The sequence below is a fragment of the Suillus bovinus genome, assembly GCF_016758785.1.
Source record: "Suillus bovinus strain UH-Sbo-P2 chromosome Unknown EDB93scaffold_74, whole genome shotgun sequence".
Taxonomy (NCBI): domain Eukaryota; kingdom Fungi; phylum Basidiomycota; class Agaricomycetes; order Boletales; family Suillaceae; genus Suillus; species Suillus bovinus.
This window is the reverse complement of record NW_024542130.1, coordinates 4,754-28,393: the sequence shown is the minus strand read 5'-3', so window position 1 is coordinate 28,393 and position 23,640 is coordinate 4,754. Positions and strand designations below refer to the sequence as shown.

The following is a 23,640-nucleotide window of genomic DNA, read 5'->3' as shown; positions in this document are numbered from 1 at the left end:
GTTGTGACGCGTGACTTCCAAGCTGCCTCACATCTTCCTGATTTGGGAATTGAACTCCGCTTCAATCTGGCCGGGCGGCTGGCACACCCCCAGACAGGACTCAAACAGGACCCATAATAGACTCTATGTAGACTAGACCTATGGTGCAGTTCACCTATGCGCCGCTACTTTGGGGCAACCACCAAATCGAGGGCCAAAATTTCCAACTCTAATCCCATTGCTAAAAATGGTAGGTGCGGCAGCGACCACAGCTTCGATGCTAGTGTACAAGGTGTCGGATTGCGAGTCGCGACAGACAAGTGTAGTACTATGTACAGGCTAAAGTTAATTATTTCAACCTTTGAACAATGGCTCGCAAGTACCACAAATTGGCAGCTGCTTGCGCGAGACTCGCCCGACAAATTCAAGTGAATCCTGCTACTGTGCGGGAGCCTGACAACGACAACGACAACGGTGACGACGACGACGATAACTTCAATTGCGGGTTTACTGGCGGTGTTCACTGCTCGTTGCCTGACCCCGACAGTGACTCAGAATTTGAGATTGATTGGGACTCAGAATCAGATAGCGGAGAGAGTGTTGTTGAGCTGGCGGGCGAAGAGCTTGAAAGTAGTTTGGCACAGTTGAGAGACAAGGTTACCTCACTGGCAGAACCCACACCTTATCAGAAGGTGGCTGGACCCAAGACAGGCGAGAACTGGAAGAAAGCTGAGAGAAGCCAAGGATTAGGATATGATGGACACTCCAAGCGCACGCAGGAGTGCCGACTGCATGATGCTCGTGCTCGAGAGGATTTTCGTGAATATGCAAAGACAAGGTGAGCAGGACTCTTCAGTAAACAACCCCATCAGATCAGAACACTTACTGGTGTGGCTGTTCAGTACCGATCCACAAATCAGCATGATGCGTGCATTTACACAAAAGGGTGCTGCACAAAAGCCAGTGATAGCACCAGTGCACAATCAGGCAGCTGTGCCCCGCAGCCACGCAATATGTTCCAAGCTTGCTGGGCTTCCTTTCTGATTTCTCGAGTGATGAAGATGACAGGGATAGCAACACCAACATGGATCACAGTGACGATCATGATGGCACCAGTCATGTTTCCTTGGCACTACCTCGGAAACGCCAAAAACTCGAGGTTCCATATCGTGAGCAGCGAAAACAAAAGCAAGCTGACCTGGAGCATGCGTACAAAGATATCACGAAGCATTTGAAGTCGAAAAAGACAGTGTTTGCTGGGGGTCCACGTGGTTTACAGGCACGTTGTGCACGTACTATCGAGGTTCACTTAATGCTTGTGGTCAAGAACAAGCATAGTTTCAAGGTGGCCTCCGAAATGGCTGCAGAGACCAACGGGTTTGCTGCAAAGTGGGGAGGACGCCAGGTTCGTGGGTGGACTCGTGAGTGGATGCGAACAAGAATGCTTCCAGTTTCACAATGGGGACGGCATGCCAAGATTTCGTCACTCCTTGATGACCCTGCGATCGCATCCGAGCTCCGCACATTCATGCGCTCAAACAAATGGTCAATGGACCCTCAGAAGCTGGCGAAATTCACCAATAACGAACTTCTCCATACCGAAGCAACAAAATATCTTGAGGGGCTTGTGCAGACTGAAATGCCCCAGGGGCTGAAGAGATACATCGAGCTTGAGCTCTTTCCTCGTATTCACATGAAGGTTGGGCGTGGGGTATCATTGAGCACAGCCCGTCACTGGCTCCATCTTGAAGGATTTCGGTTCATGGCATACAAGAAAGGGCTGTATTTTGACGGCCACGATCGACCAGATGTTGTTGAATATTGACAAAATGTCTTTCTTCCTGCAATGATAGAACACGAGCATCGTCTTGTTCGATATGTTGTTGGAGATGTCGAGAAGGAGTCTGATATCCCTCCTTCCAATTTTGTCGAAACACGGCTCGTCATTTGTGCACATGACGAGATGACCACTCAAGCAAACAATGGACAGTCAATGAGCTGGGTGCCGGATGGCGAGCACAAGCTGAGAAAGAAAGGAGCGGGTCGAGGATTGCATCAGAGTAGTATCATTTGCTCGACTGTTGGACATCTCGAGGAAGCAGCACACACCATCGAGTATGGCAAAAATTACGACAGATACTGGAATGGGGAAATGTTTGTTGCGCAAGTGGGTGTTGTTGTTCAGATATCATGCATGAAACTGAAAATAGGGGAAGCTCCGCAACAAAATAATTCCAGCATTCGAACGTGCTCATGGACCTGGTTACCAGGCATTGTTTCTCATCGATAATTCTCAGGGACACTCAGCATATGCCGACGATGCGTTGCTGATCTCACGCATGAATATAAATCTGGGGGGCAAGCAGGCACAGATGAAAGATGGTTGGTTCATTGATGCTGGTGGGCAAAAAGTTATTCAGCCCATGATGTTTCCCTCCGATCACCATGATCACCCAAACGAACCGAAGGGCATCAAGGCTGTTCTCCAGGAATGTGGTCTTTTGCAGGGGAGACATTGAGGCAGGTGCCAATCAAAGTGTCCTGACTGAGGCGACAAACTGCTGCCTCAAACGAATTCTCGAACTTCAACCAGATTTCGCCGAGCAGAAACCACTTGTGCAAGATGTCATTGAGGCTGCTGGTCACTTGTGCATCTTCTTGCCAAAATACCACTGTGAGCTCAATTTTATCGAGTTTTTTTTGGGGGGCAGTAAAGAGGTATCTGCGCGAGAACTGCGATTACACCTTCGAAATGCTCAAGACCAACTTGCCGAAGGCTATGGCTTCCGTACGTCTCAGTACAATCCGTTTATGGGAACATCGGATGCACAGGTGGGTGAGTGCTTACCAGGTCGGGTCTGGAGACGAAAACAGCACAGTTGCAGGTCAAGGAGTTCAGTTCAAGGAAGTACAAATCTCATAGACGTGTACCGGAGACTCTTGCATGTCTTTTCGACTGATTTTACCGGTACCGTAGCCCTCACCGCCAATTTGGGTCTTGTCCAAAAATTTTTCTTGCTCAAATTTAACGCTATGCGAAATTGGTCTTGACAATATGTTTCTATCAGTAAGCTAAGCATTTTTGCAAGATAGAAAAATCCTAGGACTTTTTTTCACGACGCTGGAAATTTTGCACTAAAGTAGCGGCTGCATAGGTGAACTGCACCATAGAGTTTCCATTTCCCGGACGTCCTCCGCTTTTCATAGCGCCACAGTGATCCTGCGGCACAGCCACTGTAATTCATGCAAAACTTGAAGAGAATCAACCTCAACTTGAACGCTCATCGATGCATCTTCTATCCTTACTATCTGGTACATGGATGTTTCTTATGCAAAGAGTGATGATGCTACTATTGTTTATTTATCGAAAGAATATCTCCAAATTTTTGCGTTGAATAGACCTTGAATTTTTTTCTGACTGTGTCAGTGTGTGTTATGAAAGGGTCCTGCAAGTCAGTGACTTTGGACGTGACACTGAGACATGGTATGCTACTTCCGGACTTGCAAGTTTTCTGCTGGGTGATTAGTAGTTAGTAGTCAGTGGTCACTGGTTGCCAAGTTGAAGTGAAAAATATTAGAAACGGCAGTGTCGGACAAAGCGTGGCGGTTGCACTACTACCACTGTACATGTCTTGATTGTTCTGCACATGCTGTTCAGTCCGGCATGCCTCCGGTACCATATTTTATTACCTAGTATTAGAACTTACATACATCCCTGTCTACCTATGTAGTGGAGTATCTTTATCGACTCGGAGTCAAATGCTCAAAGTGACAAGCAGCCTTGAAATGCATAAGTTCTTACTGTCTGCCCATTGAACGTTGAACGTTCGAGGGTTTGCACTTATTGAATCTACCCACTGTCATGTACAAAAGGTCAAAGGATTACATGCATATTAATTACAACAATGATAATGCACAGGCGAGTGTTAATACATCCTTGTTATGACAAAGTCCTACAGTTGGACAAGGAAACTGATCAAAGGAAAAAACTGAGCTTCGGGAGAGAACATCGATGTCAATACAATGCGGCGTGATTGCGAGGCTGAAAGGATAATCATATAAAAGGCCGAAGACCCGAGGACGGTACCAATCGAAGGGTGGAAGCCTCATGGTGCACTATTCCTACCGTTTGAGCAAAGAAAGGGGTCTCTGGCGTCACTGGGCCTTCTGAGTCGTTGGTTGTGGCAGAGAGTGTGTCTGTAACTGCAGAAGGTGGCAGGGACTCCATGCCAAGCGTCCAGGTTGGCCCATAGAGCCCACGCATTACTACCATCGCATCATGGGCATTACTTGAATCTATCGGTGTGGATGTTTCGCGCTTAGATAGAGTCTTTCTAGAGATTTTGCGACGTATGACTGGCACCAGCTTTTGACATGCACGGATAGCGGATCGATAAACTGTTTTCGAGCGAGAAGAAAGGGGTTCCATAGGGCTGAAACCAATGCCGTAGCCGATCTGTTTGACGCCAAGTGGAAGTTCCTTGAGTAACGGATCAAGGTGAGGAGACCTAAGTGTAGGGGTGCTTGCAGGCCGCATCCTCTTGCGAAGCTTATTTCGGACATGCAATTTGGTGGAAGGGACAGTGCTTGCGATAGATAGAGTGGAACGGGCACGATCTTGAAAGGTTACCGACCGACTTTTTCGCAGAGTGCCAAAGATCTCTCGTGGCTCCTCGCGACTGGTTGTGCTTGAGTTGGAATAGTGCGAGGAAACAGAGTTGATCTCCAAATCAAGAGCATCCCACAACGATAATGGATCTGCTGGAGTGTGTCCGAGGTCCATGACTGCAGAGCGTTGCCCGAAACATCGTACATAATCTTGCGTGCTGGATTCCACCTGACCTACGTCCAGGAATTCCTCTTCGTCAGAAGCTTCGGGAACAATTTCTAGGCGAGTGCTTTGTGAAGAGATGCGTCTTTGGATCTTGAGAATAGCATCTTTATGTGTGTTGAGAGATCCAGTTTTGGGTTTTACTATTCGTTGCGGCATGGGGGTGAATGAATCCACGATTCTCTCTCCAACTAAGGTCAGAGGTTCGTCTTCTGTGTGGACCGCCACTTTCTTTGATTCTGAAGCAGTCATGTTGTGTTCACAGTGTGGTAAGTGGATGTCAGGATCCTTATCGTCGTATCTGAGGGGTGCTACAGTGGATGTCAGTTTAGTAGGCAAGCACCTGCAAATTCGTATCCAAACCCTTGCCGACCCTATTGGTCACGTTTTTCCAATCCCTACGTCAAGTTTCAACAATGCGGTAGCGCCAAGAGTCGTCAAACTCACACAGTGCAGAAGTATGCATGCGCCCTAATCTGTTTGATGTCCAAGCGGAGAGCTGCATTGCGCTCCAAACACTAATCACAATTACGCACATCAGCCAGTGCATGCGTGTTGGCATATTGAGAAAACCTACTTTGACTAGAAGATCTTGTGCTGTCCATGATACTGACACTGTCCGGGGAACCATTAACAAGCAGTGAAGGATCTTAACTTGCAGAATGGCAGCGTTGTCGTTGTCGTCTTCAGCAACGTATGGGTGCTAAATCGCGTAAATAAATGGAGAAATTGATGCTATAAACTCACAGATCCGAAAAGCATCATGTACATCAGTAGGCCAAAGTTCCAACAGTCGACACTAAAATTATGCGCCCACCCTAGGATGAGTTCAGGAGCACAATACAGACCAGTATCAGGCAACGGGAAAGACGTTGCTGAATCAGGTCTGCATGCTTGACCAAATCCCGTAATAATCACATGTCCTGACACGTCGAACATGATATTACACGGTGCTAAATCACGGTGAATTATGCCAGCAGCATGAAGCGTGGTCAATGCTTCTACCTATTGTAGGTGAGCATATTCAATCGCGTTGTTTGGCTTGGCTTACTATTTCGCAAGCTATGTGCAGGGTGTGGCTTTCACTAAGGCTCGTGTCGCGGTCGAGCAAATCCTGGAGACTACCATTAGGATAAAACTCCTGACTCGAAATGTTAAAACCTGGAGCGCAAGTGTAAAAGCAAAGCGTACCGCGATAGAATGAATTTCAAGGCCATCCTCATAGATCCAGATGAATGGTGAGAGAAAAGAAGACCGCAGTTCGTGAATTTCCTTGCAAATTTCCATTTGAAGTTGGATGTGATCATGAGGACTGCGAATTTGAAGGCGCTCCTTGTTCAGAATTCGCATAGCATAGAGTTTGAAGTCGTCGCGTTTTCGGCATAGATGTGTCGATGAAATGGAATCCTTGAACAGTGTGTAGAGTAATCGGAACTGCACAACGTTGTCTGACCTTAGAATCGGATCGAAATTCACAAAACCCACCTCGCCGGCCTTCACACACGCTTGCCCGGAGGAGTGGATGAGTCTTGGTTTCGGCGAAATGACCATCACCTCCTACAAAGATCATCAGTACTCGGACGCTCGTCGGCATGAGGAGACGCTGCACCTCAATTTCTCCATCCCTAAAACGGGGAGCGAGTTCAGCAATGTCCTTAATCTAGAGTTTAGGTGTCAAAGCGATTCTGATACGCAAAGGTGAGGCGATGAACCTCGACGTCATAACTCAGGTCTGAGACCATGCCTGCCTGTTTCTGAGTTTTCGGAGGGTCCGGAAACAACAGTGATGTTTCAATACCGTCGTCGAGAAGACCTGTGAATGACTCCTACATCAAAAGGTAGTTAGCGTGTAAGTCAGTCTATGGAAAACAATCATTTCAGTACTGAAAAGGGTGAGATGTCGAAAGATTCGACAGCGAGCCTTGGGGCCAACTGAGAGTATTGAGAAACGATGGACTTTGATATGCTGCGAGCGGGAGAAGAATTTGGAACTGGCTGTGTTTCGATAGCAGGCATGGTAATGTGCAAGTACCGAACTTCAATGATTGAAATGCAAACGCGTCAAGTGTGACTCGGAATTGGAATTGAAATCGCCAGTTTCACATGAATGCATGTCAATGTGCAGACGCCTCGTAGCCAAGGTAAACAAAATGAAAGGAAGATTTTTATAGTCGTTTCTTCAAGTTTATTATGGACGTCTCTACTCAAGAAACTCATCTTTCATTACACTGCTAGCAGCCTTTGCTCCTTCAGCCTGAAGCTTTGACATCCCAAAATTTCATGATCTATTGTATGTAACAGATATACCTAGACGAGGCTCAAAGATATGTAAGCTCTAACAGGTGAACGCAGGGAAAACGATATCAGGTTGTCGAGAGATAATGAGAGAACACAGAAAGATCAATCAGACAGTGTCCTTCACAAGCCTTGAACCTTTTTATGAAGTTGCGAGCCCCTGCTTAAAATCGGGTATCTTGTAGGACAATCCTTATGATGCTGCATACTATTAAATGGGGGTATAAGCAGGTGGAGGTCCATCATTTGCAACTTCCGTCTGCACAGTCAACGGACGCATCTCCATATTCTCTGGAGGTGATGAATGCCTAATGGGCATGCTATGTGGAGGAGTATATGCTGCCGGGGTGACACTAATGGACGGTGTTTGAACAGTATGTGGATCAACTCGCGAATGTGTCGAAGGGGGGGAGGGAGAGAGGGGAACCCCAGGGGGTGGTAAACGGGTTGAGGTTGGGGAAGAGGGAGGCGAAATGTGTGGGGCTCGATTTGAATATGAGTAGTGGGTTGGAGAAGGTATGGTTGGTGATCGCGTGCGTGCCATCGGAGATGGCTTAAATGGAAATGAGGGTGCTACATTCATTCCCTGTCGGTTCAACGAATTCATTTGACCGGGAACATGAGAACGTTGTGATTGAGTGGGGTATGGATGATACACATTTGATTGTGGCCTGCCATAATTGTTACTGGGTGTTTCATACACTAAGGTCGTCTGTGCAGCACGTCGTTGGAGTCTTCGGCGGCGATAAACCCTGCCGAAGATGACAATGGTCAAGAGAATAACTGCTGCAGTTTGAGCTAATGCCAACTATTCTGAAAATCACACCTACTTCCGCCAATAGCAAGACCGATGATGGTCGACGTGGGGAATGGAGTGCAGTCAGTCGAATCCATCCTAAAATTTATCTGAGACAAGGAATTAAAAAAAATATTTGGAAGAGTAGCTCACGAGTACGTGCAGGATGCATAGACTTGAGAAGCACAGAGGAGAGCGACAAAGAATGACAAAATACTAGCTTCGTAACGTTGAGGCATTAATTCTACTCAGCAGTGTCAGGTCGACGCGTAGGAGTTAGTAGATGTGGTCCAAATACGACACTGTTGGTCAACCGAATGACAACGATTTCTTTGGTAGAGCGTCGTGGAGGCGAGAGAGATGAAGTTTGTGTAGAGAGGATCGACTTGGCATCCAAGTTGACAACGGACAAGTCAGATACACTCGTGACCCCATGTGTATACCGGCCGTACAGCCCGTGGGCAGTCTGGAACAGTGCCTGATCTTCCAATCAGAATTTTCGAGCGTGCCGTGCGATAACTTTGAAAACAGTAGAAATAGTAAGCCAAGGGCCTCCTGGGCGATTCAGAGCAACTAACTAATGGGCATATAGACAAGTCACTAGCTTCTAATGGCTAGATGTACGTATAGCTCGCAAACTTGCAAGTCGGTAAAATGAATCACTACATAATAGACTGACTCGCGGAGATGCTATCAACGTCTATCGTACCACTTCACTTCACACCCTCGCCCGTTTTAATGACAGAATCAACTAGCACATCTACACAGTCAACCTATATCGTTAACAAGAATGGTGCAGATCGTGCGTTCTATATGTTTCTGTCTTTAACTGCTAAGGCGAACAACGTGCTTCAGAACTCGTAAACATCCTTCAACGTCGCCCGGACGGACAGGTGTATGTCCACTATGATGGGTTTGACAAACGCCTAGACGAATGGATTCCAGGGGCTAGCCTCAAACCTGTCAACGAATCCGCGCGTAAAAGGAGGAGGGACACCCCTTCACCTACGCCCTCAGAGCTAGAAACGCGACCCGATTCTCTCATGACCGAGGAAGAGTTTGACATCAAACACCACAAACAGATCACTGCGCAAAGAAATTTTGACAAGGTCAATTTTGGGCAGTGGCGGATCAAGACCTGGTGCGTAGCACATGTCATAATAGACTTCTTCTCACTCACATCATTTTGTAGGTATTTCTCACCTTATCCACTCACAGACTCAGAGCTCGAGGATAGCACTGGACTTCCTGGGGGTTCAGCTTCAACCTCCAAAATTCCTGGTGTCAACAGAGCGACCGTTCGCTCACATGGGCGTACCTCTGACCTCTTGGCCGGAGGGCTTACTCGTTCACACCTCTCTGCTGAAAAGAGCATATTATGGGTCTGTGATCGCTGTTTCAAGTACATGGCGGAGGGTGCAGCATGGGAAATGCATATAGTACGTCCCGATCTTGTGTTTATGGCTGGCTTATAGATATGTCTTGCTCAAGAAACAATGCGACAGAAGGCATCCACCAGGACGAAAGGTTTATCAGCGAGGTGCGCATATAATTTGGGAGGTTGACGGCGCCAAGGACAAGGTCTCTACATCTTGTTGCCCTTGTTCGAATACTTACCAAGACCTTCAGCTCTATTGCCAAAACCTCTCGCTCTTCGGAAAATTGTTTATCGACGTTAAAACTTTGTTTTTTGATTGTGACAACTGTGAGTCTATGCTTATGCCGGGAACAAGCTGAATGGCTCCAACTAACACACGCATCAGTCTTGTTCTATATCCTGACAGATGCGGATTCGCAACGAGATCACGTTCTTGGGTTCTTTTCCAAGGTATATCGTCTACTACTAATATATTTCTAGACCCGAATGTTTATTCCACCTGCAGGAGAAAATATCTTACGACGACTATAATCTTGCATGCATCATTGTTCTCCCTCCATATCAGCGCAAGGGCTATGGAATGCTCATGATCGAATTCAGTACGTGCAAGCAAGCTTCATAAAGCCGTCGAAATTGTGCGGCTCACATTACGCAGGCTACGAAGTATCCCGCCGCGCTGGTAAAATCGGCACACCCGAACGACCCCTTTCAGACCTGGGCTTGAGAAGTTATCTCACATACTGGGTGGCTACGCTCATTCGCTTCTTCAGGTACTTTTCAACTCTTCGCGCTTGCACTATCCTCATCATTTTGTGTAGACGACTTCTGTCAGTCCTCCCACCAGATCGGCCAACGATTATGTCTTCAGGGCGACTACCTGACCTAACTGGTGTGCTGCCTCCGCCTTCGGAGGATGCTAATTCGCGAAAAAAGCGGGCGAAAGGATGGGATGGGGAAACACCTGATTCAAATTCCACATTTACATCGCCAAATGGGCTGGATGGTGGGTGCCTACTCGTGTCTCCATGTGATCCCGTCCAGCACTCAACATATCTGTATGTGAATCTAGACACAATTGCAGCAATGCGCACTGTGCTGACAGTCTCTAATCCTGACGGCAGCGCTACCTCGCATGTCGTTGTACGGTCCACCCTTGCAGAGATCGCATCAGCTACGAATCTACGCATCGAGGATGCAGCGTTTGCGTTGAATGAATGTGGGCTTTTGGGGAGCACATTGGACGGTGTGGTGGGGATCACAAGGGAGATGGTGGAGACCGTGGCTAAAGAGAGGAATGTAAAGAGGATGTGTTTGGATCCTGCCCATGTCATGTTGACGTGATCATTTCGCCACCAGAAAGGCGGGTTGTGCACTCAAACACTTCGTTTATAATGTCAACTTCTTGTCGGTCGGCTGCAATATCTGACCTCAGGGAACATTGCACGTATTCATCATGTTTACGATGGAGAAAAATGAGAAATAGAATGCATGGTGAAGTATGTGAGCGATCGTAGAAGCATGTGGACATAGCATAAGTGCTATAGAGTGCGGGGCCGAGCAGGTCGGAATGAAATCGTAAATACACATGAACCATTTTACTCCTGAACAGCTGCCTCGTGCTCCACTGCAAGAATTGCTTGCCGCTTCTCTGCCAGTCTTTTGGCGCGACGTTCACGAGTGGCCTAAAAATGTCGGTGCCATATACAATTTTGAGGACTTGAAAACCAACCTTGTTCTTCCCACGGCGAGCTTCCATCTGGTCACTGAGGACCTTGGTACGGTTCTTTTCAGCCTTAGCTTTGTGAATGTACTCCATGAGGACGCGCTTGTTCTTGAAGACGTTACCCTTCGATTTTTGGTACAAGGAGTGATACCTGATCAACGCCGCCCACGTGAGGACACGAGATCAGCATACGGAGGGACCACAATATACTCACAGATGTTTGTCGATCTTGCCTGCTTCTCTGTATTTCCTCAACAACCGTCTCAGAACCCGTTGTCTCCGCATCCATTGCACCTTGGTGGGGAGACGAGCCTCAGCAGTACCCTTTCTCTTACCCGGACCAGTGTGACGACCCTTGCGCTTGGCGGCAAGAAGGTCGCGGGTGCGGGCACGGGAGTGGATAACAGTAGGCTTTATGATGACACGTCCATCTTTAATGAGTTTCTTGACGTGCGAGCGGGAGTTGGCATTCCCGATCTCAGCTTGCTCAGCAGGGTCGAGCCAGATTTTGCGCTTGCCAACACCGGCGACGGCTGCGGCGAGTCGCTTTTGAGAACGAAGGTTGACCATAGCGGTGTCTGGGTACAGAGATAAATAAATTGAGCAAAACTTGGACTAGCAGCGTTTCTCACCTTGATCTTGAGGATTGTCGATGAGGACAGCTGTGGCTTAGAATTCACAAACGTTGCCGCAATGTTACGTAATAAAGCCACTGAACCTTATCGAGTTTAACTATATAGATTTACCGGCCGTTCCCGTGGCTACTAGACCGGCGGCGGAAAGCCTTGGTCTAGCTGGTCCGGAGGGGTGAATCGTCCATACTTTATTCATATCGGAATCGTTATCATCTAGCTCAATGTCATAGAAACAATTATCGCAGATCTCCGTTTACATCAGATGGCAGAATATCGTATCAGAAGATTATGCATCCAAAGGCAGCTTCGTGGGGTCATGTAAAAATCTTATCCAAGTGCATATGAGGACTCCAAGAAGATTGCCCTCGGAAGATATTGGATGATCAAAGCTTGTCCACAACAAAGCAGAGCAATATAGAAGAGGAGTATTCCTGGACCTGTCTTGGTCCAGGTCTGTGGCCATTTTTTCCGCCAAAATTCTCTGTCACGTCCGATCATGCCGGCCCGCTCATCCCGTTTACTCACGCCACTTTTTGTTTTGATATGTTTTTTGTTTCCTCCTTTTCTCTCTCTGGACGTTACAAGGCCATTTGTATTAATCAATAAACCCATCTCATTATGTCTTATTCGTTCGGTCTCGCAGGCGAAGTCAGTGCGTGTGCCTTATCTGATTCTACAAGCACATGCAATGATGCTTGTTCGTCGCTTTCATCTTCCTTTAACGTTCTTTCCAGCGAAAATGCTCAGAGCTTCTGACATCCCTCTTCCTCGGGACGGAGAGCGATTAATAAGCAGTTGTGTTCTACACCAGAATTTCGAGTTCTATGCAGTTTCACGTAGTCGCTTGGCAATGCTTTGACTTATTATGGCCTTGACCGTTTGTGGGTTAGCTGGCTGTTATGCACTGAAAGAAATGTTGAGAGGCGTGTCAACTGTTCACATTGAATCTGAGCTGCAAAATTGGACATGATACGAGAGTTGAGAAAACTAACAGAACTGAGAAGAGCAGGTCCAGGGGGGCCTGTCAGGGCTATATCGAATGCCATCGTGAGGCTGGAAAAAGGGGCGAAATCTTTCGAGGTCTCTCATGGACATCATGGCTATATATATGCATGTCTCCCAGGGGATATCTCCACTCCTAAATTAGGTCTGGGGAAAGCCTGGAGGACTGTTTTTTGAGCAGTTGGTAGCCTATTTTCAAAGGTATGAATAGCCCGGACAAGGAAGTACTGGAAGCCAGAAGGCTAACATGTCACAGGAAGTGCTCAATATTAATATTCAATATTCAGCGCTGCAGTGCTCAGCCCTCAGCCCTCAGGGTTTAACGTTTAACGTAACGTTAACGATAAGTATAGTGCATCTATATTTACTATGTCTAAATAAATAATACTCCAAGTTGGCAACCATGATCTGATCCATCTCAGAAAGCACAATATTGAGTCAGGATTGGCCGAGCTAAAACTCTGATACTCTCAAGACAGACCAGTCTGTCAAAGGATCGGGTCGGTGTAGCTGCTCTATCCAAGCGTTGTCGAGTAGACAAGTCAGCAAACATGTAAATACCAAAAATAACGATGTTGTGGAAACCCGTGCAAACCAAATATATATTGACGAATAGCATTAACACCTAGTACTAGCGCGCCAGGTTCGTGGAATGATGTGACAAGCTGACTTTTACGTTGACAATTGAGTTGAATTGACAGACAGTCACCCCAATTGGTTTGTTGAGGCTTCAGTCCCTGTTGCTGACTCAGCCACGCCGCATCGTCGAACGTTCAAGCTAAACTTCCAAGGTTATCACCCGTTTTCATCGCATCCTGATTCTCGCCCCTTTCAATCTCTCTGTCGTCTCCATTGTCAACCTTGAACGGAACTATAATTTGGCAGATAAAAGCCCTAGTCCAGCGCTCAAGCGCTCACCAAACACCTCTTACCGGAGGGTTTAATTGTCATTTCTCGCCTTGCTATAGGCAACTCACCATCAACGGCTTGGGTTCGCCCCACGACGCACTTAGCATCGATCATCATCATCATATCATCAAACTTTTTTCAATTGTTTCAAACTAGCATGCTGTCCCTATAGGGCACGACCTTACCACACCTCTCGTTCCTTTCATCTGCGATTGGTTCTCTAACGAATACGATTCGGTATTAGGTCAGCAACGGAGACTAGTAGCCTCTGGTAACCCCCACGTTTATCTCGCCATTTCTACCACACTGTCTTCTTTCACATCAATGCTGGCTCTTGACTCAGCAGATACCCCTCAGAGCGAGGGCGAAGGCCCTGACGGCTCAGACAAGCCCCCGCTTGATTGCAGTACTCTCCAAACTTACCCCCATCATAATTCTTTGGTCAACGGTACCACGTACCACTTGACTTCGCACATGCAACCGCCCAAGGTAGTCAATGCTGTCATCGGCGGAACACCCCGCTCGGCAACGCCCTCCGTAACTGATTCACCTTCACCATCGGAGAGCGGCAACTGGAGTGCTCCTTCAACCCGTCCCCCAAGTCAGGCCGCAAGCCGGGCTCCTAGCTTGTCAGGCGGTGTGTCGGGCAACAGGCTAACCGTACCACATACGTCAAAGACTGCTCAGAAGGGAAAACCTTCGCCGTCAGAAAAACCTCCCTCGACGCCTACCAGCCGCTCTAGGGCACCATCTAACGCTCACTCGGACAGTGGGCAGAAATTCACTCTCAAAGATCTTATCACTGCTTCTGCACCTAAACTCTCACGCAAGTCTTCCGCCCGTTCAACTAGTAGCAAGAAGTCAGACTCTGACGTGGACCGAAAATCGGTTGGTGGTGAGAGCACAGCCAGTCTGACGCAGAAGTACGGTGTTTGCCAAAAGGTTGCTATTGGAAAGGGAGCCACATCTGTCGTCCGCTTAGCTCACAAATGGGATAGAAGTGAAGAGAAGCTGTACGCTGTCAAGGTAAGCAGACCTGCCAGTCACTAGTCCCGTCTTTGCCCATCACAGCCTCTGGCTGGTGCTGATCACATCTTTTATATCAAGGAGTTCCGTAAAAGACGAAAGAATGAATCAGAAAAGGAGTACGTCAAGAAACTCACTGCAGAGTTTTGTATTTCCTCCACCTTGCATCACATCAACATAGTCGAGACGGTGGATCTCGTTCAGGACGAGAACCAACATTGGTGCGAGGTCATGGAATTTTGTCCTGGCGGGGATCTCTACGCCGCGATCAAGAAGGGTGGTATGTCCCCCAGTGAAGTCGAGTGCTGCTTCAAGCAGATGCTTTCGGGTGTTTCGTACCTCCACAGTCAAGGTGTCGCACATCGCGATATCAAACCCGAGAATCTCTTTTTTGACACCAAGGGCCATCTGAAGGTGGGTGAACGTGCATTATGTATTCTTGTCTTCTCATGCTCTTGTAGATCGGCGATTATGGTGCATCAACTGTGTACCGCCTGCCATGGGAAGCGACAATTCACATGTCGACGGGACTTTGCGGTAGCGAGCCGTACATTGCCCCAGAGCAATTTTTAGGCAAACGTAAGCCACATACAACCCTCTTTGATTCAGTTACCTAACTGCGTAGACAATAATTTCTTTACCTTGACTTAGCATATGACGCCCGCTTAGTTGACATATGGGCGTGCGGTATCGTGTATTACTGCCTTCACTTCCAAGAGATGCCCTGGCGTGCTGCTCAAATGTCCGATACGCTCTATGCAGCGTATGTTGCAGCCTGTGGAGTTCAGCACAAAGACAAGGATAAAGACAAGGATGTCGTTTTCCCACCGACTATCAACAATCTGAGCCCACGGGCGTGCCGCAGTCTAATCCGGAGGATGCTTGAGCCCGACCCAAAATTGCGCTCTCCGATTGAGGACATTGTGGCGCATTCATGGGTGCAGGGTATAGAAGTTTGTCATGCTGTAGCAAAACCTACGCATGTGCATGTGCATGCGATGCAGCAAGCGCAGATCATGTCATCATGAGGCGCGTTCTTACGGGGGGCACGTCGCATGTGCCAACACCTTGTATGTTGTGTTGTAACCTAATATCAGCCCTCTTGGAACACAGCGCTGCCTGTATTCTTGAAGCATAATACAAAGAGAACAATATGCCTCTCCTGTTGTAGTATCCAATTTTCCTTCTGCTATTACATCTGTCACCGTCTGCGCGCCTGCTTACCATAGATCCTTGTAGTACTTACTTGGCCATGGAATGGATGTCTTTATGCCATTGTCGAACAGCGCAAGGGATCCTTCGCAGTATGGAATATGTCATAGAACAGTACGGTATTGTGGTATGTAATAATGAGGTAGGGTAAAACGAGAATCATGCCCCGTCGTTGCCTGGAAAATCAGAAGTCAATACAAGACTGGATTGCATCTAATTTATCGACAACATACCACTCTCCTTCGTCCAATCATCATGTCGCTTGATGTCCACCTCGGTGACCGTTGGTCGTACGTTGTCTAAACTCTTAATGAAATCTGCTAGCCTCAGCGGTGGTTCTACAAGCTCATCAGAGTCAATATCCGACCAAGTCTTTTCGACGGCATTTGGATCGCCCGGTGAGCATGGTGTCCACTTAGCCTTTCCTGACGACGAAGAAAGTGGTATAGGCTTGAAATGTGTCGCCGATATGACTTTGCGAACTGGCTGCATAAGAGCATCGCGAACCACGATGGATATATCCGAACCAGAATACCTAGGTAGGTAGTTGGATGGATCACCTCAGTTAGATGAAGCTAAAAGATCATACCCTTCCGTTCGATCGGCCAGAAGACGATAGTCCTTTGGCTCTAGCTCGCATGGCGTACTGCCAACGTGAATTTCAAACATTCTTTTCCGCGCATCCGGGCCAGGAAGTGGGATATATATTCGTTTCTCGAAACGACGCTTGATTGCAGGATCAAGTTGCCAAGGGATGTTAGTTGCCCCGAGAACGAGAACGCCTGTGTCATCATGGCCAACGCCATTCATTTGCACCAAAAACTCAGTCTTGATCCGCCGTGAGCCTTCAGATTCAGATTCATTTCGTGTTCCGGCTAGAGAGTCGACTTCATCGATGAAAATAATTGCAGGTTTTTGTTCGCGAGCCATTTCAAACAAATTCTTTACCAGCCTAAGGAATCTGAGGTGAACTGAACATAATATAGTGTTAAAACACCAACCGTTCTGAATCGCCTTGCCACTTGCTGACCAAGTCACTTGAGCTGACGCTGAAAAAGGTGCTTTTGGCTTCTGTGGCAACAGCTTTCGCCAGGTAGGACTTGCCCGTTCCCGGCGGGCCATATAGTAGGATACCTCGCCATGGTGTCCGTTTTCCAGTAAAGAGATGGGGAAATTTGATAGGAAGAATAACAGCCTCTTTAAGAGATGCCTTCGCTCCTTCCAAACCAGCAACATCATCCCACTTCACATTCGGTTTCTCTGCTAGGATAGCGTTTGAAAGACCTGCGCGTAGTTTCTTGAGCTCAGGGTCTTTGTCCTCATCGGGATTGTCAACAGAGCCCTTTCCACTGGTGCCATTCACTGAACCATCAGCGCTGACGACTTTGCGCGACTTCTTCTCATCTCTCTGTAAATGCTTCTTCAAGGTCTCCGCTCGCGCAAGATACTCCTCAATTTTCGCTCTGACGAGTAGCTTGGCTTTTTCATTCTTCTCGTCTACATTGGCATCTATACTGAGTGCAGACTGCAGAATATGCGGAAGTGGACATACACTTCTGAGCCAGCATGAAGTAGTCGAGTGAATTCATGTACTGCTTGTATGCTTCAAGATAGTTCTGCTTTTCATCATCCTCGATAGCACCCTTGACAAGCTCTATGGCTTTCTTCAGATTTGTTAGAAATCCACAGATCCAGAAGATCTAGAACGACACTCACATCTAGATTGCTTTGCGATGACATGGAGTGATGAAATGACTGAAAGGCAAGCTTTGCCGCAGTACCATTAATATATGACATAAGCGATTTGGATTAATTAGGCGTCGCTCAGTCGGAAGTCTTTCGAATTGAATCCTGGAACATGGCCAGCACGCCGGAATGGACTCATCCATTACCAACTGCACTCTTCGACAGATTGTTACCAAAGCTCGCTATGGTACTTGAACTCGCCCAAAAAGCAGAGGGGACTGCAACTCCTGTGGCTAAACACGCACTGCTACATGCGGTATGTCCTTTTCTACGGCAAGATGGAGAGTAGTTTGATCGGCGTCCTAGTAGACGAATGAATTCAAATATGCACTTGCTCAAGCGAAAGATTATGCAAGTACACTTGAAGGAGGTGACCTCTTAGTCCAGGAACAGGACAGTGTAGTTGCAATGCTCGAGATGCTGAAACGGCACAAGCAGTGAGTTCCAAATCCTATCTTGACCGCGAATCCAGGGAAAATTCACCATCAGGCAACAATTAATGCAATTTGCATTGGAGGTTGGGTCTTTGTCCACCACCGCAATTCCCAATGTCAGTTCAAAGATGGAGATTGATTCTACCGCTTCAACCCCATTTGCTTCTGGTGATCAATTATACTTATTAGGGGAGCTCACATCGGGGGTTTGAGAGTTTTTCGACAGGCAAGGCTTGAAGAATGTGACGCTGGAACTATAACAAAATTTGGCTGCCAGCATATGCATATGACAGAGCAAAATAACACATTTCGATCGCTAGCAAGCTATGAGCATTATTGATAACATCGAAGAAACTTCTCATGTCTGACAATGCTAATACAACAACTGAAACACTCTCCTCAAATCCCTCTACATGAGAAAACCGAGAGTTTGACGGAAACTTCATCAATCAACGTCTTGAATTCGTCGAAGAATTCACAAAGGGTCATATCCAAAATGGATACACCTTATTGCAAATACAAACCATTCTCCATGCAGCTATCGCAGAATTTGACCACCTTACCCAACTCGACTTCAAACCAGGCTTCCGACATTGGATGACTTTCCATGGGCAAAATAATGTGGAATAGAATATCTCGGAGTCTCCAAAACATTACCAATAACGAAGATATGTTAATCTATACCAGAATAATCCCCCATACGCTCAGCCAAATACATTTAATTGTGTTCTTGATGTGATGGAAAATCTTACAGTCCAGTACTTGATTCTTGATGAAGATGAGGCAGACCTTTTTGAAGACGATGAAAGAGCTCAGACACTGGCTGCCACTATCATTGCTGGAAGTGAGGTATCACGACAAGACCACATTGACACTCGTAACCCTCATCATTTATATCTTTGCTGACCCCAACTTCTTTTAAATCCTCACATCAACACCCTGTGGCATGTACTGTACAATAGCCAGAATGATTGAGTGTTCATCACTACAATGGGTGTGGATGTGTCTACTTTCTCTTTGCTACTTACTACAGGATTTGCACAATACTGGTATGAGACACCAGTCCCTTGTTATGACGTCTCTGTATGCAGAAATCCACAGCCAAATCAGTGCTCCCTCAATGCTGCAGGGGCACTTGGGCTTGTTCTACATTATCTCAGCTCTACCATGCATGCTGTCAGCCTCCAGCAAATCTTTGCTATCATCCCCAGTACTGTCACTTGATATCTCAGCTTCAGTCTTGAGCTTTTGCTATGCACCCTTCACACCATCCAAGATGCCAAAATTCAATGGCCAGGAGGCCTAGATTTTGAGCATTGCAGTGAGCTCGTTGTGGCGCATCATGGGAGACTGAGAGGAGCATTCAGCAGTATTGATGGCCTCAAATTACCTGTGCAAACATCTGAAGATGTTGACATTGAGAATGCAACATTTAACTGGTGACTCTCAGAACATTTCATTAGTTCTGTATTAGTATTTTCAGCAGAAGGTAAGTTTGATACAGACTCGCTATAGTCCTGATTAACCATCTTACAGGGGTGATCATTGCTGCGCAGTTGAATGCCCTGGGCAGTTGGCATGACTCACGTGTTGCTCATCAAATCTATGTCTCCTTTCAAAACAGCATTCCTACATGGCAGCAACAACATCCAGGGCTAGACCTGCGCACCTCTCAAACAGGGCCAACACATTCAAGGCACACTTGCCGAGATTGACGAACAGATGGTGTTCAATCATGAACTCCTTTCTTACCAGCAGACTGCTGAATGGAGCATGCATGGTCTTCAAGGTGCTTTTGGAGGATTGCGTGTACCACTCAAAATCAGTGACAAAGACTTGTGAGGTGATCTCATTGAGATCTGTGTGTGATTGCACAATCTGCATATGATCTGAGTTGGCATCAATCAAATATGGACAGTGTACCTCAAACATTGGCAGGAGACGGATGATGATATTGCAGTCTGGAGTGATTTTGAGAATATGTTATTTTCAGAGCAAAGACAGAAAGATCGAGTTGCGTGTTTCCATGTCACACTAGAGTACAAGTAGACAGTTTGTGGCTTCAATTAAAATAACTACACTATCACAATGCAATCATATGTCTATCTATATAAGCTGCACGAGTACCTTGAGCCGAGGAAGCGAGAAACAAGATCTTTGAGCAGAGAAACAAGAAAACAATCTAACTAAGCTGCATGAGTATCTTGAGTGAGGAAAGTCAGAGATCACACCTTATTGATCTAAGCTGTGCAAGTACCTTAAGCGATTACACCTCTGGTGTCTGACAACGAGCTGGCTGGCAGGTCATCCACATCATCCATAGCCACACTTTTGAGGTCTGTGCATACCTCGGTCTCTTTCCTACTAGAACAAATAATTCTGGAGTTGCATTGCAGTCCACCATGCAAATGGGGTCTGGATGCCCAGCGATGGTGGACAAAGCAAGGAGAAGGGGTGGAATTGAAAGGAGGAGGAGTAGGATGGGTGTATTGAGAAGAAGATGGACGGTGGTCTGAAGCATCAGATGCTGGGGTGTCACATTGGCTGCCATTAGGGTAGTAGGTATAATCCGCTTGTTTGGGTTTGCACTGGTGATGAGTTTTGTGAGCGGCTTTGTTGGGAGGAGGCTGTTGCATTTGTGTCATCTCCAGACAAAGCTGGGTAAGGTCATGCTCAGGCTTGGCTTCATACAGTCTCGTCTGCAAGTCAAACAGTTAGGTCCACAATTTCTCTGCAACTCCATTGGCATCACTCAGTTGCTGCCCCTGGGCAGGCAACTGCATGTTTGCAAGAGACCTGGTAGCGTGATCGTCATCCCGAGCTTGCTGAACAGCAGGGTCAAAGGCCCCACTAATATGAGAAAGCAACTCTGAAGCTGCTGCATCTCGACGACACAGCATATGTGTATCAGTCTGAGTGGCACGAGTGACCACAGTGTGCTCCAGAGGTGACATACTTCACACCTTGATGGGTTGTTCATTGCAATTTAACTCGTTGTCGTAGGTATTGTGGTCCAAGTCATTTAGGTCATGGGTACCAGCATGTTCATTGATAAGAGCATCAAGCTCATGGGCACAAGTTATGTCAGGAGGACAAACTCTATTGCCCATGGGCTTCATGGTCTTTACGGAGAGGACAGCCATTATGGCCTGCCCACTGTGTGAACTTCGAGTGTATCAGTTGCCACCCTTTCTGGCCCAGAGGAACAACATCCTCAACAAAGTCAAGAAGCGCTTTGATGTCAGCCGTGCTATAGTTGTTGGAGCCATTGGGCCAACCGCATTTGGTCCTTCGATAATCTTTATTGGCCTCAATAGCATGTGCATGCTTTTGAGGGTGGTTAGCACTGTGTAGGCCAGTGTTCTCTTTATCTTTCCACCTGCTTTTGATACTTCTAGTAGCCTTGTGATGTGCCCCGCCAACTTTGGTAGCAGGTGCATATCCATGAGACTTGGTGATCACCACAGGCTCCAGAAGGTCCCTATCTGGTAAGTCTGGGAGCAGGATATGAGCAGGGTCTTGGTATGTGCTGGGTGGCAGGAGGCAGGACTCAGATGGTGAGGGTGGTGACGATAAGTGAGACTGCAAGAAGTTGGCAGGAGTGGTGAGTCCATACATACAGGGCACTGCTGCATGTCGCTACAAGGTAAATCAGTACATGAAGGTCAGATAATGGTTGGGACTTACACCATATACCTGGGACATGTGACTGTCTTTGGACTGCTGTACTTGAGTCAAAACCTGTGCAATGCCTGGATGCAGCTTCCAAAGGCCTAGGTGATCACACACATATGTATTACCTGCATTATCATAGTGCAACTTGGGAATCATTTGGCTAGCAGGGACAGACATAGATTGGAAAGGCGAATATTAGATGTTGGAGGGACTGGAAGTTTGAGTACTGACCTTGTGGCTACTGGTATCTGAACTTTATATGATCCAAGTCTTTGTTGAGCCATCCACCATAAGGGGTGGAGATGTTCATAGTAAAATGCTCAAGGCCCCTGCATTGGTAACTGTGCAATACAGGCATGCAAAGGCAAAATGGATGGACTATGGGTGTGCCGAGTCCATATCGAGGGACTGAAAGTAAATTTTGGTTGTCAGAGGGTGAGGATTGATTGGAGATAGACAATAGGACAGATTGAGCCAGTTTGGAAGCACTAGTGACATGCTGGTCAGGTAAGAGGTTCATTGTGTCATACTGGGTGCTGGTCATCCTCTAAATAGAGCTGGAATTGAGAGAATTTAGCATACTTGGTCAGAGGATGCAAATGTACCTTGGTATCACTGCGCCAGGCGGTTGCATTGCATGACATGCATGTTAAGCAAGGCAGATTATGTCAGCATATATTACTGGCATTAGTGGCTAAAAATGGAAGGGAGTCGTTTATTTTAATCTGCAAAATCTAGAAGGGGGGAGGGGTACCCCCCTATAGATTAAGGTTTATTAGAGGGAGGTAGGTGACACATGCTTGCAAATTGATTGCAAATGAACAGCAGCATTGTAGTACGCCTGCCTAATATGGTCAGATTTATGATATGATAATCTAATGAGAATTTTTCAAGCCTATGGAAAGTCATCCATTACCTGGAGTTGCTTGACTGAGCAGACAATAATAATTGTCAGAAAAAAGTTTCCAGGGTTTGATTGGGTTTGATTTTTATTTACACTAAGCTAATGGGTTGCATGATTGCCAGTGTTGTTACAGGCAGCATGTTACTCTGTTTGAGTCTGACTCAAATATTGTTTTGCTCAAACCTCAGAGTCTGCATGGGGTTTGCTGGCCATTGGCAGCCAAAGTCAGTGCACATCCCATGTGTCTGAGTTGGTTTATCTTATTTCAGGCTCCATCCTCATATGGTAGAGCTAGGAACTTACCTAGCAGGCAATACAGGTTGTTGGATTTGGAGCATACAGGCAACTCAGAGTTTGATACTCACAAAGTGCACAGTGCATTATATAATATTGGTAATGTTCTGGTAATGTAGTTATCCGACCGAAAGCATAGGTATTTCACAGTAGTATATAAGACTAGTTTACATTTTTTGTACACTACACATTATCTACAGGTTCCCTGTACACCTGAGTTTGGTCATACTTCAATGAATGTGTCTGAGACTTGTAGTAAACTCAACACAGGTGGATTGAGTCTATCCTCTTTCTAACCTTTCCTGTTGCTTCACTAGCTGTTTTTGAGTGAGATATTTAACTTCGTTATCATTATACTTCATGTCAGATAATGGACACACCTCACAACAGCCACAACAACTGAACTTCTGGAATAGTTGTCTGAGGTCATCTCTGACCTCTCCTACATTGAATAATGTAATGAGCTCATCAATCAATACTGACTCAGTCAAAGTGGGAAAGCTAGCACGATTCTCGCCATCCATGAGGTGCTCCCTAAGTCATGAGCTGTCTGGAATAGAAGGAACTCTGATGAAGTGCTTGACACCTTTATTGGAATACTCAACAATATTGACTCAACCAAGTTTCAGGCAGCAGAGTGAGGACAACAACAAGTGATCAGTTCACGGAAGAGAAAACTCAGTGAGAGAATAGGGGAAGTGAGCCCAATGAAGAGGCAGAAGTGGTCAGAAAGTGGACTAGAAGTGAATCCAATTCTGAAGGAGAAGATGAATCCTCTATTAAGCAAGGAAAAACAGTCAG

The 23,640-nt window shown here is 46.7% G+C and overlaps 11 protein-coding genes across 11 annotated transcripts; 5 read left to right on the top strand and 6 right to left on the bottom strand.

Annotated features, from left to right (window-relative positions):
• Positions 1 to 1,063: 1,063 nt before the first annotated feature.
• On the top strand, positions 1,064 to 2,939 carry EDB93DRAFT_1242635 (uncharacterized protein; the record flags this gene model as incomplete). The annotated part of the gene is made up of 6 exons (XM_041452042.1): positions 1,064 to 1,400; positions 1,431 to 1,709; positions 1,956 to 2,146; positions 2,190 to 2,475; positions 2,691 to 2,830; positions 2,865 to 2,939. The coding sequence occupies 6 exons, from the start codon at positions 1,064 to 1,066 to the stop codon at positions 2,937 to 2,939; spliced, it is 1,308 nt and encodes a 435-aa protein (XP_041303504.1).
• An 802-nt stretch (positions 2,940 to 3,741) lies between these two features.
• Positions 3,742 to 5,298, bottom strand: EDB93DRAFT_839857 (uncharacterized protein). The gene is made up of 2 exons (XM_041457656.1): positions 5,258 to 5,298; positions 3,742 to 5,208 (listed from the first exon to the last, which is right to left on the bottom strand). Exon 2 carries the CDS (start codon positions 5,060 to 5,062, stop codon positions 4,034 to 4,036), a length of 1,029 nt encoding a protein of 342 aa, XP_041303503.1. The 5' UTR covers positions 5,063 to 5,208; positions 5,258 to 5,298; the 3' UTR covers positions 3,742 to 4,033.
• On the bottom strand, positions 5,254 to 6,404 carry EDB93DRAFT_1242634 (kinase-like domain-containing protein; the record flags this gene model as incomplete). Its single annotated transcript, XM_041452041.1, has 6 exons — positions 5,254 to 5,328; positions 5,388 to 5,513; positions 5,558 to 5,815; positions 5,862 to 5,951; positions 6,002 to 6,244; positions 6,315 to 6,404. 6 exons carry the CDS (start codon positions 6,402 to 6,404, stop codon positions 5,254 to 5,256), a joined length of 882 nt encoding a protein of 293 aa, XP_041303502.1.
• Positions 6,405 to 7,196: 792 nt separating this feature from the next.
• EDB93DRAFT_839846 (uncharacterized protein) lies at positions 7,197 to 8,364 on the bottom strand. The gene is made up of 3 exons (XM_041457655.1): positions 8,055 to 8,364; positions 7,936 to 8,000; positions 7,197 to 7,888 (listed from the first exon to the last, which is right to left on the bottom strand). The coding sequence occupies exons 1-3, from the start codon at positions 8,138 to 8,140 to the stop codon at positions 7,317 to 7,319; spliced, it is 723 nt and encodes a 240-aa protein (XP_041303501.1). The 5' UTR covers positions 8,141 to 8,364; the 3' UTR covers positions 7,197 to 7,316.
• A 275-nt stretch (positions 8,365 to 8,639) lies between these two features.
• On the top strand, positions 8,640 to 10,620 carry EDB93DRAFT_1092676 (acyl-CoA N-acyltransferase; the record flags this gene model as incomplete). The annotated part of the gene is made up of 10 exons (XM_041446451.1): positions 8,640 to 8,703; positions 8,757 to 9,042; positions 9,094 to 9,340; positions 9,393 to 9,482; positions 9,531 to 9,606; positions 9,665 to 9,729; positions 9,785 to 9,878; positions 9,935 to 10,049; positions 10,098 to 10,282; positions 10,349 to 10,620. 10 exons carry the CDS (start codon positions 8,640 to 8,642, stop codon positions 10,618 to 10,620), a joined length of 1,494 nt encoding a protein of 497 aa, XP_041303500.1.
• Positions 10,621 to 10,695: 75 nt separating this feature from the next.
• Positions 10,696 to 11,765, bottom strand: EDB93DRAFT_1232380 (60S ribosomal protein L19). The gene is made up of 4 exons (XM_041451302.1): positions 11,635 to 11,765; positions 11,217 to 11,580; positions 11,009 to 11,153; positions 10,696 to 10,961 (listed from the first exon to the last, which is right to left on the bottom strand). The coding sequence occupies exons 2-4, from the start codon at positions 11,570 to 11,572 to the stop codon at positions 10,875 to 10,877; spliced, it is 588 nt and encodes a 195-aa protein (XP_041303499.1). The 5' UTR covers positions 11,573 to 11,580; positions 11,635 to 11,765; the 3' UTR covers positions 10,696 to 10,874.
• Positions 11,766 to 13,872: 2,107 nt separating this feature from the next.
• On the top strand, positions 13,873 to 15,602 carry EDB93DRAFT_1254440 (Pkinase-domain-containing protein; the record flags this gene model as incomplete). Its single annotated transcript, XM_041453612.1, has 4 exons — positions 13,873 to 14,574; positions 14,656 to 14,988; positions 15,036 to 15,153; positions 15,226 to 15,602. 4 exons carry the CDS (start codon positions 13,873 to 13,875, stop codon positions 15,600 to 15,602), a joined length of 1,530 nt encoding a protein of 509 aa, XP_041303498.1.
• Positions 15,603 to 15,854: 252 nt separating this feature from the next.
• EDB93DRAFT_1172051 (P-loop containing nucleoside triphosphate hydrolase protein) lies at positions 15,855 to 17,599 on the bottom strand. The gene is made up of 6 exons (XM_041450378.1): positions 17,503 to 17,599; positions 17,339 to 17,450; positions 16,788 to 17,283; positions 16,376 to 16,738; positions 16,020 to 16,321; positions 15,855 to 15,962 (listed from the first exon to the last, which is right to left on the bottom strand). Exons 1-6 carry the CDS (start codon positions 17,581 to 17,583, stop codon positions 15,946 to 15,948), a joined length of 1,371 nt encoding a protein of 456 aa, XP_041303497.1. The 5' UTR covers positions 17,584 to 17,599; the 3' UTR covers positions 15,855 to 15,945.
• On the top strand, positions 17,600 to 18,641 carry EDB93DRAFT_1172046 (uncharacterized protein). Its single transcript, XM_041450377.1, has 3 exons — positions 17,600 to 17,788; positions 17,842 to 17,969; positions 18,022 to 18,641. Exons 1-3 carry the CDS (start codon positions 17,645 to 17,647, stop codon positions 18,176 to 18,178), a joined length of 429 nt encoding a protein of 142 aa, XP_041303496.1. The 5' UTR covers positions 17,600 to 17,644; the 3' UTR covers positions 18,179 to 18,641.
• Positions 18,642 to 18,704: 63 nt separating this feature from the next.
• Positions 18,705 to 20,015, top strand: EDB93DRAFT_1242629 (uncharacterized protein; the record flags this gene model as incomplete). The annotated part of the gene is made up of 9 exons (XM_041452040.1): positions 18,705 to 18,843; positions 18,943 to 19,043; positions 19,068 to 19,181; positions 19,212 to 19,405; positions 19,430 to 19,455; positions 19,503 to 19,573; positions 19,626 to 19,773; positions 19,810 to 19,827; positions 19,861 to 20,015. The coding sequence occupies 9 exons, from the start codon at positions 18,705 to 18,707 to the stop codon at positions 20,013 to 20,015; spliced, it is 966 nt and encodes a 321-aa protein (XP_041303495.1).
• A 209-nt stretch (positions 20,016 to 20,224) lies between these two features.
• Positions 20,225 to 21,818, bottom strand: EDB93DRAFT_1254437 (uncharacterized protein; the record flags this gene model as incomplete). The annotated part of the gene is made up of 5 exons (XM_041453611.1): positions 20,225 to 20,665; positions 20,705 to 20,878; positions 20,930 to 21,115; positions 21,177 to 21,605; positions 21,654 to 21,818. 5 exons carry the CDS (start codon positions 21,816 to 21,818, stop codon positions 20,225 to 20,227), a joined length of 1,395 nt encoding a protein of 464 aa, XP_041303494.1.
• Positions 21,819 to 23,640: the final 1,822 nt, after the last annotated feature.